Raw genomic sequence first — 12,701 nt, forward strand, 5'->3', positions numbered from 1 at the left:
AATTACGGTGATTTATTGTTAACGTAAACAAAACAATGAAAATGTGGCAATAAATCCGGAAGTCATTGAAGTAGGTTAGCAGTTTGCAATCGATCGTGCAGTTTGACACGTTTAACTTTCGTTCGTACTAGATCTCCTACAGTCCTAGATCATTGTAGATACCAATAGATAGGTGGAAGTTGTTGAGTTGACTAGCTGGTGAGGAAGTTTGTGAGTATTTTTTACTCTATTGACATATCTTGCTTGGTCTAGTAGTATACTATAGAGTAGACTATCTATAATTACTAGAGTAGAGACCCAGTGCAGTGGTGATGACTGGGACGCTAGCTAGATTCCCTTTTTTCGAAATTTTGACATTATCGGTCATCTAGATGTATGATCTAGGGATTCTAGATAGATGACTGATAATCATAAATTAATGTCAAAATTTCGAGAAAGGGAATCTAGCGCCCAGTCTTCTCACTTGGTTTGGTGTATCTCAATTCTCATTCATAACAATTAAATAATATCAGTGAAGGCTTGAGCTCAAAATCAAATGGTCGTTGAATTGAGTAGACCCTTCCCATGAAATATGTAAATTGCACGTAGTGCGTGCGCACTAACGTTTTGGTTGGCAAAATGAGGGAACATTGCACTGTTTTTTGTACACGGCTAATAGGTGCGTGACGCAGACGCAATTGCGCGTCTGCTTAGTGCACAACTCTATGGTGTTTGCCAACCAACAGGGTCTGTACGCATGCGTGAATGTAATTAGCATATTTCATGGGAAGGTTCCATTGAAGTTGGGAGAGAATAATGGAAGAAAAAAAAAATTGTCAATGCTTGTTGCACAAGTTGTGTGATTTCAGGATGCTTGATTTCAACCCTCAGTCAAAATCAAATTCTAAGGTCACGAAATAAAATTCAAATATTTTAGTGAGAAATTACTTTGGAAAAATTTTACGACAAATTTTACGCCACCAACTTCCGGCCTGTTTTTTTCTCTTTTTTTTTTCTGGATGTATATATGCGGTAACCCTTCTTCTCAGGTAAGAAAAAAATTCAGTAGTTTTGGAGTTAATTAACGGCGGATAAATTGGTGGCGACGTCTGGAAGATTATCCATTACTTTGTTCTCAAAAACTACGTTACTTCAGAGGGAGTGGTTTCTCACAATGTGTTATTCTATCAACAGCTCTCCATGACTCTTTATCAAGTAAGATTTTATGCTAATAATTATTTTGAGTAATGACTGTACCAATGTCAAGTGCCTTTAATTGTTAAACATTTTATATTATCATAAACAATGATAAATGCAGTGTACCGAGTGATTGTATGTGTTGGAAACTGAACGTACGCACATTGACTTGGGACTTGGACTAGTTTAGTTATGTCAGAATGTAATAAAAGGGACGTTGTTCCTCAATCAGGTAAAAGAAGAAGGTTCTACTGCTCCAACATGCATGTGTATGCCTGTATGCTTCGTTTTTTAAAAGGGCAAGGGCACCAAGGCATTTTCTCCTCATGTAAAGGGCACTCTATCAAGGAGATTGTAACTTGAGTTTCTACTGAGTGCATTTCAAGGGCACCAAGGCAATGACCCGGGGCATTGGGGCAATCGCCTTCGTTGCCTCTGTGAGGTATCAGGCCTGCATGTATTTCATAGGGTTGGAGTGAATAGTTTGTGTTTGTTGGTACCTGTGTACAAATGCCTACACTAACCACAGACAGAGCAGGGAGTGACAAAATAGGCCTACTGTACACGAAAAAAAAAAAAAAATGCTGTGAAAAAGACCTCTAATATTAGTGGTCAACTTATCTGAGGTATGCAGCTTTTTGCAGGAGATGTTGCTTTTTCATATATGGTGGTCCAAACTTGGTTGCAAGAACTTATTTTTTTCTTTTTTCTTACCCAAAACAAATAGGTCCACTACCAACTTGGTAGAGTTCCATATCCATGATGTCGAATACAGAGGCAGAGAGCGATGTCCGGAAAAGATTCTCCGATATCCATCAGAGACTCAAGAAGCTCGGAGTCACGGACAAACAGATCGCTGTCCTGCCGTCTTGTCAGAAACTTCACAGAATGATTGAAACGCAATCAAAGTCCAAAGTTGTCACTGTTGTTTGCACCATTGTCACAACTGTACTACTCACAGCTCTGCTTCTGGGTGTTTTTATAATTCTTGGCACGGCTAGTCTACTCCCGGATTCGCCAAGGGTGACACGCCTACACAGGGACTTGAGTTCAGTCTGGATGGGAAGTATCATGAACCTAAACATCGACACTGAAGCCTGTTTGGTGGAAGCTCCTGAGGCGGTCCTGGACCTCTTCCGATCCCCTGTCAACTGCACCATCTGCAGAGATGTAGTTGAGATCAAGAAGGTGACGGGCTTGACCCCTGAAGAATTTGAGAGCATCTATGCCTACTCGGCGAGACCGGTCGTTGTGATGGACGGCGCCAAGAATTGGACGGCACAGGAGCATCTCAGCTTTCAGTTTTTCCAAGACGTTTACGGCCCAAATAGCCCTGTGCTGGAGGGCACCTCTCCTGATTGTCAGTTCTTCCCATATAGATCCAGTTTTGACAGTCTACAAGAAGTGTTTGAAATGACACCAGAGCAAGCCAACCTGTCAGATGGGTCCAAACCTTGGTATATTGGGTGGTAGGTACTTTTAGTCTAACTCTCTGAAGAAATGCTAGTCTTGGTGAAAGACGTTTTTGTTTTCCTTTACGCACAGCGCGGCCACATCGACCACCTGTATACACTCACCTGACTTAGCCCACTCACCGCCCCGTGAGTCGGCTAAGTCAGATGTGTACGGGCGGTTGATGAGTTGGCCGCGCTGTCTGTGAAAGGAAAAGGCTTACTCCAAGACTAAAGAAATGCCTGAAGTACATGAAAAGTTTGACGTCTGAAACACTGGAGAGCCTTGGTTCAGACGCCGATCTTGTCATGATCCGAGCCAATGTCATGTTAATTTTGCCTGTCTGAAACAAATTTTTTATTTGGGTCGACCTAGAGAGTTGCTCCTAATCTAGTTTGGTTTGGCACAACGCTGGAATGCTTGTCTGAAAAGAGTGTTAAAGCCTTAGCCAGACCTCACCCATAAAGGCAGTGGACACTATTGGTAATTGTCAAAGACTAGCCTTCACAGTTGGTGTATCTCAACATAAGCATAAAATAACAAACATGTGAAAATTTGATCTCAATCGGTCATCGAACTTGCAAGATAATAATGAAAGAAAAAATCACCCTTGTCACACGAAGTTGTGTGCTTTCAGATGGTTGATTTCAAGACCTCAAGTTGTAAATCTGAGGTCTCGAAATCAAATTTGTGGAAAATTACTTCTTTCTCGAAAACTATGGCACTTCAGAGGGAGCCGTTTCTCACAATGTTTTATACCACCAACCTCTCCCCATTATATTACTCATCACCAAGAAAGGTTTTATGCCAAGAATTGTTTTGAGTAATTACCAATAGTGTCCACTGCCTTTAAAATTAAAAGTCTAGTAAAAACTGTCATGGGCTAGCTAGTACACACATTTAAACTTTTAGGAGACATACACCTTTTGGCGATAGTTTTTTTACTTTTTACTTTTATGCTCTCCTGTTGTTTTACTTTGTTTTCTTAAACATTTTTAATGTGTGTACATGTGCTTGTAAATTTGCCCGAATAAATATTATTATTGTTTGGTTTGGCACACCTGTCTGAAACGGGTGTTAAATACTCAACATCTTGACAAAGTAGCTTCAAATCCACTTAGTAGTATTCTGTCAGTTATGTGTTACTTTTTCAACCTGTCTCCAGGAGTAACTGTGATTCAGCAGCAGCTAACGTCCTAAGGCAGCATTACCGCAGACCGTACTTCCTGCCCCCAGAGTCTGAATCAAGCAAGACCGATTGGATCTTCATGGGTAGCCCGGGGTATGGAGCCCATATGCATGTAAGTACAACACAATCAACGGGCCTGTATGCACTTTATTTTTGAAAGGGCAAGGGCACCAAGGCATTTTTTCCTTGGTATAGGGGACCCTTTCTGTATGAAGAAAATTGTAAATTTCTACTGTGAGCATTTAAGGGCACCAAGGCAATGACCAAAATGGCATGGAGGAAATCGCTTGGGATTAGAGGCTTTTATGACCGCAGTTCAAACAAAAGTTTGTAAATGGCGAGGAAAGGCTTTAAAGCCATTATACACTTTTGGTACAGAAAAAAAAAAGTTCACAGATTTACACATGATTTACATGGTTTACAGAAGGTAATGGTGAAAGACTTCTCTTGAAATATTATTCCATGAAATGCTTTACCTTTTGAGAAAACATTAAAATAATATCAGTTCTCGATAGCGAGAATTACGGATTTATAGTAAACACATGTCATGACACGGCAAAACGTGCGGAAACAAGAGTGGGTTTTCCCGTTATTTTCTCCCGACTCCGATGACCGACTGAGCCTAAATTTTCACAGGTTTGTTATTTTATATATAAGTTGTGATACACGAAGTGTGGGACTTGGACAATACTGTTTACCGAAAGTGTATAATGGCTTTAACCTCAAAGTTATAAAAAGATTTTAAGATTTTCATATTCTGAACTGACAAAGAACAACCCTAAATGTGTGTAATTTGTTTGTATACAGATAGACAATGTTGAGTTGCCATCCTGGCAAGCCCAGATCAAAGGTCACAAAAGATGGACGCTGGAACCCCCTCCCGAGTGTTACCTGGAATGTGGCAATATCTTAGAGGTCGAAGTTCACCCTGGTGAAATCAGTAAGTTTGTTGTGTATGTCTTATATGCAAACTAGAATCAACTCTTTCTTTGACATGTAAGACGTGTGGATAAGTTGTTAATGGTCTGCCGTTGTGAGATAGTCGAGTCGTGGTGTGCGTAAAGCTCTCGCCTCTCATACCAGCCGAACAACAATGTTGTGACAGGTGCCCAACTCATTTTTTGCTCAGCAGAGAAATTTGTCAAGTAGCGGTTTCTGAATGTTCAGTTTGGTTTTTACCCATACAGTATTATTACACCGATGTGTGTTAGTTCTGTATACTCAGTGCTTTCCAGAGTTCTGTGAAAAACAACACAAGGCAAATTTTTTGCTTAAAGCCATTGGACACTTTCGGTAAACAGGATTATCCAACTGTCCAAAAGCCCAAACTTTGTGTGTCACAACTTATAAAAAAAAAAAAACCTGCGAAAATTTAGGCTCAATCGGTCATCGGAGTCGGGAGAAAATAAAGGGAAAACCCACCCTTGTTTCTGCACGTTTCATGTGTTTACTATAAATCCGCAATTCTCGCTGACGAGAATTGATAATTGTTTTAATGTTTTCTCAAAAAGTAATGCATTTCATGGAATAATATTTCAAGAGAAGTCTTTCACCATTACTTTCTGCAAACCCTGTAAGTTATTCGTAAATCTGTGAACTTTTATTTTTTTCTCTGTTCCGAAAGTGTATAATGGCTTTAACAGCTATATGAAAGTGGGCCCAGCAGGTGGCAGCTCAGGGAGGGAGCAGGATCCCTAATTGCTTTGCTTTTGTTGCTGCAAGCCCATCTGGAAGTATTGTTGTGCAGTGTTTTGTATTGTTGTCGTGGCTGAATAAATAATAATAATATTACTGCTATTAATTAATAATAATAATCCATGGGATGCTTCATATGTGGCAAATGGTGGTAGACCTTTCATGGTCAGAGGGCAGAAGGGCAGGTCTGTATGCTTCCAGAGCAAGGGCACCAAGGTGATGATTTCTCCTCTGTAAAGGGCACCCTATGAGGAAATAGTAAATTTCTACTGGGGCACTTCAAGGGCACCAAGGCAATGACCAGTGGGCATGGAGGCAATCGCATCCATTGCCTCTGTGAAGTATCAGGTCTGGAAGGGGGTTGTATACTTAAAAGGAAGGTTCACGTTTGGTAATTACTCAAAACAAATATTAACTTAAAAACAGACTTGGTAACGAGTAGTGGAGAGCTGTTGATAGTATAAAACATTGTGGGAAACGACTCCCTCTGAAGTAACGTATTTTTTGAGAAAGAGGTATTTTCTCACTAAAATAATTAAAGACTTCTAGCGAGAAGTCTTTTATTCCTATCTGAAAGCACACAAATTCGTCCAACAAGGTTGTTTTTTCTTTCATCATTTTCTCGCAACTTCAATGACCAATTGAGCCCAAATTGTCACAGGCTTGTTATTTTATGCTTATGATGGGATACACCAAGTGAGAATACTGGTCTTTGACAATTATCATACATGTACAGTACCTTTAATGCATCGCACATTTATCTAACTGGTTTTTTATTCCCTTTTCTTTTCTCTATATTCCCTGCAGTTGTATTAGACACCAATAAGTGGTTTCATCAGACACAGATCATTGGCAGTGAAATGAGCATTACTATCGGCTCCGAGTATGACTAATTAGCTCATATACATGTACCACAAAACGGCTCCGATCGTGACTGGGCCGCTTCTATGGTGATTTATTTGATAATCATTGCATTCCAAGGTCAACATTTCAGTTGAACCTAGTTATTCTGAGGTCAACTGGTTCATCTGGATAAACTGTCCAATTTCCTTATAAAATCAACTGGGCCCAATTTCATTGAGCTGCCTAGCATAAAAAATTTGCTAAGCATTAAATTTTTGCCTTGATAAAAAAAAGGATTACCAACCAAATTTCCACGTGATTTTCAGGATAAGCACACAGCTGATTACCAGTAACAAGCAATATGCAACAAATGGAAATTTGGTTGGTAATCCTGTTTTTATCAAGGAAGAAATTTCATGCTAAGCAAAGTTTTGTGCTTAGCAGCTCTATGAAATTGGGCCCTGGTTTGAACTGTGTTCAACTAGGTTATAAATTTTATTATCTTTGGGTTTAACTTGCCCCCAGGAAGTCAAGGCTACTTACAAAATGCTTCAAGTACGACTAGATGCTACTTCTATGTCGTTCTATTTTGCAGGCTTTTCATGTTGAGGTATTTTAATACCTCAACATGTATAATGGTTTGCGGTAATGCCATGTGTACATGTAGGTCTAAATGTACGTGCATTAAACCTACATTCATAAATACCTCGGTACAATTATCAAGGTCCAGGCCTCGTTGGGTTTAAACCACTAGTTGAAAACCTCTTCACCACACATTGATTCCCTTATGTGTATGTACATGAAGTGTTGTGAAAGTACATCTGGCATGGTATATTGATTTTAATTATCTGCAAATGTTTTTTTCACAGCAAAACCTAGCAAATGCTTTATAGACCTTGTAACCTGTTAGTGTCACATGTTGACAATGTGTATCTGGGTTTGGCACAGTTTGTACACAGCTCAATCTGTGCAGTGCATTGTAAAACATGAAATATTAGGTTTTATAGAAATTGCAAAATAATACTTTTTATCAGCTTATGGTATTACAATAAGGGGCAATGTCTCAGATTTATTTGGGCTGGATTTGTGTACAATTCTTGATAGTATATTTACAAATGTAGTAATTATGATGTGATTTTTTCTTCTTCAAATTCGTATTAGAGTGTCGTAAAGTAGCTTGCTTGCCGGTATTGCTTTACAATTAACTCTTTTTAAAGGATTTGGGTACTTTTTGTAACACAAAACACAATGCCCACAGATTTACATTAAACTTAACACAGTTGAAGCTATTGATAGTAGAAAGCGTACCTTAAAATGTTAGTTGCTGGGTGCTGTAGTTTTTGAGAAATTAGGAACATAATGTCATGAAAATACGTTTTTACATACTAAAATAATTTCCGTCTCATGATCACTGAGACGAAAATTATTTTCATGACATTGTTTTACTCATTTCTCAAAAATTGTAGCACCTCAGCAAGTAATATTTTCCGGGAAGCTTTCTACTATCATTATCTTCAAACTGTCTAAGTTTAATGTAAATCTGTGGACATTGTGTTTTTTGTCCTACAAAAAGTACATGAGAAAATATGACATGGTCCAGCCATTTCTGTTTATTTTTTGCAACGCCTTCATTATCATAATGTTTATAATGTCACTTTTGGTGTCAACTTGGTTGCAAGTATTGATTGCGTTTATTATGGCTATGTTTTGGGGGAACTCAAAGCAAACTTTTTGTATTTTTTTTTCTTTAAAATATGGATTGGCTTTAGACCAATCAAATTATAACCTTTGAAATAATTATTTATTATTATATATTATCAAAGACTCTCAAAGAGTCAAGGAATAGGCCTAATACAAGTATTGAGTGTGTTTTATAACCCCGCACAGTGGATGTCTAATTGTTTACATGGCCAAATTTCGTAAAGCTGTCTACTATTAGGTAAGTTGGTGTGCTTTGTAGCAAAACAAAAGTGCTTAAAGGCAGTGGACACTATTGGTAATTACTCAAAATAATTATTAGCATAAAACCTTACTTGGTAACGAGTAATGGGGAGAGGTTGGTAGTATAAAACATTGTGAGAAACGGCTCCCTCTGAAGTGGAGTAGTTTGAGAAAGAAGTAATTTTCCACAAATTTGATTTTGAGACCTCATATTTAGAATTTGAGGCTTTGAAATTAAGCATCTGACAGCACACAATTTCGTGTGACAAGGGTGTTTTTTCTTTCATAGTTATCTCGCAACTCCGACAACCAATCGAGCTCAAATTTTCACAGGTTTGTTATTTTATGCATAGGTTGAGATATACTAAGTGAGAAGACTGGTCTTTGACATTTACCAATAGTGTCCACTGGCTTTAAAAGCATAAAAGTATTTCACCATGATTTCTAAAGCTAGTAGAACATTTATAGGCACACATGCCGTTCATCATGAGTTTGCATTGTTACGTCACTCTTGTGCTTACCGCGGCTAAGCCAGCGTTTACCCTTTCTTTACCTTAAACAGTTTTATGAAATAGAAACTGTGCTAAGAGTTACGGATGCTCGTCCGTAAGCACAACATGCCCGCTTACATGTTTTATGACATTTGGCCCTGGGAACTGCTAGAAATTTTGTTTTATATTTACATTGTCTCTAGTTAGGTGAAAGCTTATTGTCTTTTGCTTATAAATTGAAGGTAACCATTAACTGATTTATCCAGTCACATGAACCTGTTTGGAGTCAAAAACCAATGGCCATAAATTGTGCACTGTAAACATGAAGCACCAATGTTAAAATAGGCTGCTGGACCAACATTTAATGTACATTGTATATGTTTTAATGTACATGTATATTTACCTATAGAAGTAAATATGGATAATTTTCCCAAAGAAAGTATAATTTGGTTTGCGGTAACACCATAGTTTGTTGGCCATAAATTGTGTACTGTAAACATGAAGCACCAATGTTAAAATAGGCTGCTGGACCAACATTTAATGTACATTGTATATGTTTTAATGTACATGTACCTTTACCTATAGAAGTAATTATGGATAATTTTCCCAAAGAAAGTATAATTTGATTTGCGGTAACACCATAGTGTATCTACTTGCCAGGTAGAGTTTGTTCTTATAGAACCGTCTTTCTTTATTCTACAACTGCAAAGTAGATTTATCGGATGTTTGGGAGACTCGGTTCTGAAAAGAACTGTCCTGCTTTTGAACTACTACCCAGGCGGAAGGTGTAGAAAATTTGCTGCAACTACTACTTAAAGGGTCTATGTAACTTTTGTAGGACAAAAAACACAATGTCCACAGATTTACACTAAACTTACACAGTTTGAAGATAATGATAGTGCTGTAGTTTTTGGGAAATGAGTAAAACAATGTCATGAAAATAATTTTTGTCTCATGAGACGAAAATTATATTAAACATTTACAAAGGTATTTTCATGACATTGTTTTACTCATTAATTTCTCAAAAACTACAACACCTCAGTAAGTAATATTTGAAGGGAAGCTTTCCACTATCATTATCTTCAAACCCTGTAAGTTTAATGTAAATCTATGGACATTTTGAAAAAGTACCCAAATCCTTTAAGCTTATAGGATCGTAATTAACTGCACTAACACGAAGTCAGTTCTTGAATTGGTCTCTACGTTTCGACTAGCTTGCTTCTCAGGAGACTGAGGGATTGAAAGAAAGTAACTTCAACAAACTATTAAGTGGTATTTTTTTCAACAAATAGAACAGAATCAGGTCATGTATATTTCATACCTATTTTTCTTTTAGTTTTCGGTGATAGTTCTAGGGTTTTTGAAATATTTGTTCATTATATTTTCTTACTTCAAAGAATCATGTTTCATGTGCTTTAATTATTATATATTTTAACAGATAAGTAAGTGGTCTTGAACTTTACTTCTAAAGTACTTTTTTTTGCAATAAATATTTTTGCTTTTAACAACATACAAATTAATTGGCTGCCTTTGTTCATTGTTTATATCATGTATGTTAAAGCCAGCCTAAGACTGATATCTTCAAAAGTAACCACATATATTTAGTACATTTTATTTGCACTTTTCATCTCCACATGAATTTCTATGAACTCATAAAAGTTTCCTTCACTTTGCTAAGTGCCTTGGAAAAAGCAACTAAAATGATGGTGCTCCACAAAAGCCCGATGATTTATTGATCGATGGATGCATATGTTATTGTATCTTTGCTCTTTCAAATCAAATATTGAAGTGCATGCTGATCTCAAAACTAAGGATATTACTCTTTCATCATTTTGGCGATTGGACCTCAAAGTTGACCGTTCTTTCTCGGTATTTTTTGTTAATTTTGGTTTTACCAATAAACACTGATGTGTGTTATCACTGTATAAACTTGGTACGTTCCCGAGCTCTATAAAACAAATCACAGGTGAATTACTCGGGTGGGATTCGAACCCCTGACCTTTGTAATCCTAGAGCAATGTCTTACCAACTAGACATTTCATTTGTGACACATCCAACAGCAAAAGTGCCAATATCTTGGAATAAATAGATCATCCTTCGTTTACTCATCATGAATGAAAACAACACCAACATCATGTGTTCAATGACTTCAAAAGGAATCTTCATCTGGTTATCACATTACAGCTCTCTGTTTACATGTAACTCAGACTTTTGTTCACAGCATGTGACAAGTGATGCTATAATATAAAGTCTCCACAGCAAAGCTTAGGCCAGATAAATAAATAAAAATGTTGAGCGTCTCCATCCGCTGCCTTTTTAAAGGCCGTGGACACTATTGGTAATTACTCAAATTCATTATTAGCATAAAACGTTACTTGGTGACGAGTAATGGGGAGAGGTTGATGGGTGAGAAACAGCTCCCTCTGAAGTGCCATTATAGTTTTTGGGAAAGAAGTAATTTTCCACGAATTTGAGTTCGAGACCTCAGATTTAGAACTTGAGGTCTCGAAATCAACCATCTAAATGCACACAACTTTGTGTGACAAGGGTGTTTTTTCTTTCATTATTATCTCGCAACTTCGAGGACCAATTGAGCTCAAATTTGCACAGGTTTGTTATTTTATGCATGTTGAGATACACAAAGTCAGAAGACTGATCTGACAATTACCAATAGTGTCCACTGTCTTGGGCCGCCTCCTTTTTAAAAATTTTGTTTATGATTTTTGTTTTTCCCCGAAAAAAAGGATCTATCACCATTACCGACCTCATTGAATATTTGTCACCATGGAAACCTTATCAGACTGTGAGTCATTCACTATAGTTGGTATTGTTTAATCTGTATGCTTTATATAGAGATAATGGTGTCCTAAGTGTGTGTGTCGAGCTCATTGTGTAAATGCAAAATATTGATGAAACACGATATCGATGGCTCAAGCTTCTTAATTAATACAGACATGACAGACGATGTGACCTGTGACATCACATGTTTACAAAAGAGCCACATCCAGAGCCTGGACTTCCTGCAGGCATGATTTGTACACAGCTCAATGGAAGAAAATATAAAATCTTATATTTTATGGAGATTGTACTGTCTAATTCTTATCAACTTTTGATATGATGAAAGGGGGGACATCTCAAAACTTGTCCAGCTTTCACTTTCATAATGTGGAAATTATGACACAAAATGTCAACTTTCCCATAGGACCAGTGTAGTATCTTGCCTGCCAGAATACTCCAAGAATGTACAAGGTCACACTTATTGTAAACAAGGTTCACATGGTTTATAGGAATGAGTTTGTTCAGACCTTTGGCTGAATTCAGACTTTTTATGTTGGCCTGGTGAAGAAAATCAGACGATATTTTTCCCACAAATAAAGAAATCCTGCTCATCATGGTCTACTTCTCTAGTGCTTTGGATACTGTTTCCAAAAGCTCCTTGGAATCTATAACCCCAGTGGGGTTACCAACAGGTAGAAATGCCAACATTTCAACATACCTTTGAATTTGTATCTTAAGTTTCAGACTTTTTAGTTAGTAATGACTCTCACCCATGTTAATATAACTATTGTCATGACATGTGAACCAGACAAATCACTCAGTTACGCTCAAATAACACCGTACAGTATTTTCCTGCAAGGTACTACGTTTGTGGGACTACGTTTGAAGGTTTGAATAAAGAGACCTTTACTCCTTTTACTTAGAACAATGTTAATAGTTTGCAAAGTTCTGTGGCGCACGAAGCAAAAGGACAAACAAAAACAAAACATTTGTAAATGAAAATCTTGTAGTTAAAAAGAAGCTGCAAAAGATTTAATTTGATCACCAACATTACACACATGTACAGTAAAATACATAACATGAAGGTAACAATAGAGGGGTCAACCTATGAACTACTAAGGCCAAGTAAAAAAAGA

General features: G+C 37.4%; 1 protein-coding gene across 3 annotated transcripts; it reads left to right on the plus strand.

Moving 5' to 3' along the window:
- The first annotated feature begins 18 nt into the window (after window positions 1–18).
- On the plus strand, window positions 19–10,644 carry LOC139934702 (uncharacterized). 3 transcript variants are annotated; one of them, XM_071929067.1, is made up of 5 exons: window positions 19–210; window positions 1,904–2,645; window positions 3,794–3,929; window positions 4,625–4,757; window positions 6,320–10,644. In XM_071929067.1, exons 2-5 carry the CDS (start codon window positions 1,936–1,938, stop codon window positions 6,403–6,405), a joined length of 1,065 nt encoding a protein of 354 aa, XP_071785168.1. In that variant the 5' UTR covers window positions 19–210; window positions 1,904–1,935; the 3' UTR covers window positions 6,406–10,644. The 3 variants fall into 3 exon arrangements, with proteins under 3 accessions (XP_071785168.1, XP_071785170.1, XP_071785171.1); XM_071929069.1 differs by having other exon boundaries at window positions 19–198; XM_071929070.1 differs by lacking the exon at window positions 19–210 and adding an exon at window positions 980–1,194.
- The last annotated feature ends 2,057 nt before the right edge of the window (window positions 10,645–12,701 follow it).

The sequence above is a fragment of the Asterias amurensis genome, chromosome 3 (assembly GCF_032118995.1).
Source record: "Asterias amurensis chromosome 3, ASM3211899v1".
Classification (NCBI taxonomy): Eukaryota; Metazoa; Echinodermata; class Asteroidea; order Forcipulatida; family Asteriidae; genus Asterias; species Asterias amurensis.